Here is a 1,616-nt window from a genome sequence, read left to right as displayed (position 1 = left end):
GGCTAAAGTTTACTACTGATCACATGGACAAAGAAAAGACCTCTGAAGGGAAGTTCTACAGTCAGATGAAACAAAAACGATCTACTTGGCCACAGTGTCAAGAAATATGTTTGGAGGAGAGAAGCTCAGGCCTTTTACTCCAAGAGCACCAAACCTACCATCAAGCATGGTGGTGGCAGTGTTATGCTCTGGGAGAGCCAGTGGAACTGGTGTCTTACACAAAGTAAATTGGAAAATCAAGACGGAGAATTACCTCCACCTTCATCAGCCACAAGGTTGGATCATTAATGCAGTTGGGTGTTTCAACAAGATAATGACAAACACATCAAAAGTGGTAAAGAAATGGTTAAATCAGGCTAGAAATAATGTTTTAGACTGGTCTCTGACTTACACCCCATCAAGAACCCGCGAACTGAAGCTCCACTCAGACAATCTGACCAACAAGGATTTCTCCACAACACACGTCGCTGTGAGAGACCGAGCTGCAAAGCAAGAGTCTCCGCAGGTGGATTAACAAAAGAGGGTTTTAATTTAACTCCCAAAAATGACAAAACAAAGTTACAAAAGCAAGCACTAAGTTCTGGGTTTCCAAATGAACTCTGAAACCTTCCTTGCAGTTTCATTAATCAACCTCAGGGACAAGAAATAAGGTGTTCTTTGTTCTTGTACACTTCATTCAAGTCCTACCAGTTGACTCTAAACACAAAGCACAAATCAGGTGAAAGTGCACAGAACAGGCCAAGATAATCTGATGGTTCACCTGTGCCCTACTGCAGCGCTGCTGACAACTCCCTGTTAAATATAAACACAACGATTCCGATAGAAGAACCGATCACAGAGAGAAAGTGAGTATAAGAGCAGAGGCAGGAATACAACGTGCAGACAGCAACATGGACTTGTCTTCAACATTACTCGTGGCAGGAATAATCTTAGTGCTGCTGTGGCTGTTTGGTGGAAACTATGGTAGTAAGCACCGTTTGCCTCCAGGACCTCGTGCTCTTCCTCTCATAGGAAACCTTCCACAAATGAACAAAAATGAGCCTTTTAAAAGCTTAGTGAAGGTGAGTTCAAGAGCAAATTCATTTTGTATTCATCATGTTGTTTTTTTTAGTTGTAATATAACATATACTGTATTCAGTCTTTCAGAACAGGACTTTTGATTACAAGTTGACTCTTGCACTGAAATAAAGTTGCATTAGAATGTTTATTATCCTAAGAATTCATGTCTTTTCAGTTCAGCCAAACGTACGGTCCTGTGATGACAGTGTACCTGGGCTGGCAGCGGACAGTTGTTCTGGTCGGATACGATGCAGTGAAAGAGGCGCTGGTGGACCAGGCAGATGATTTCATAGGCAGAGGACGGCTGCCATTTCTGTTCAAAGCTACCAAAGGCTATGGTAACACAAAACACTTCAGATCTGTCACCTCTGACAAAGCATTCATGGCTTTTTTTTGCATGTCTCTGTATCAACATGGCTCAATAACAACAACATACATTTCCTCTATGAAGGGTTGGGGACCAGTAATGGCGAACGCTGGCGACAGCTGCGACGTTTCACACTGACAACTCTGAGAGACTTTGGGATGGGACGCAAGGGGATGGAGGAGTGGATCCA

The 1,616-nt window shown here is 43.0% G+C and overlaps 1 protein-coding gene across 1 annotated transcript in view; it reads left to right on the top strand.

Annotated features, from left to right (window-relative positions):
- The first annotated feature begins 890 nt into the window (after nucleotides 1-890).
- LOC103373270 (cytochrome P450 2F3-like) overlaps nucleotides 891-1,616 on the top strand; it is a 3,673-nt gene continuing 2,947 nt past the window's right edge. The window contains exons 1-3 of the mRNA XM_008303121.1: nucleotides 891-1,061; nucleotides 1,235-1,397; nucleotides 1,511-1,616. Of these exons, the coding sequence (XP_008301343.1) occupies nucleotides 891-1,061; nucleotides 1,235-1,397; nucleotides 1,511-1,616 (440 nt within the window). The remainder of the gene's footprint in view (nucleotides 1,062-1,234; nucleotides 1,398-1,510) is intronic.

This window comes from Stegastes partitus, unplaced genomic scaffold (genome assembly GCF_000690725.1).
Source record: "Stegastes partitus isolate 25-593 unplaced genomic scaffold, Stegastes_partitus-1.0.2 Scaffold1939, whole genome shotgun sequence".
NCBI lineage: Eukaryota > Metazoa > Chordata > Actinopteri > Pomacentridae > Stegastes > Stegastes partitus.
Note: the sequence above shows the minus strand (reverse complement) of the source record. Positions and strands in the feature narration are given on the sequence as shown.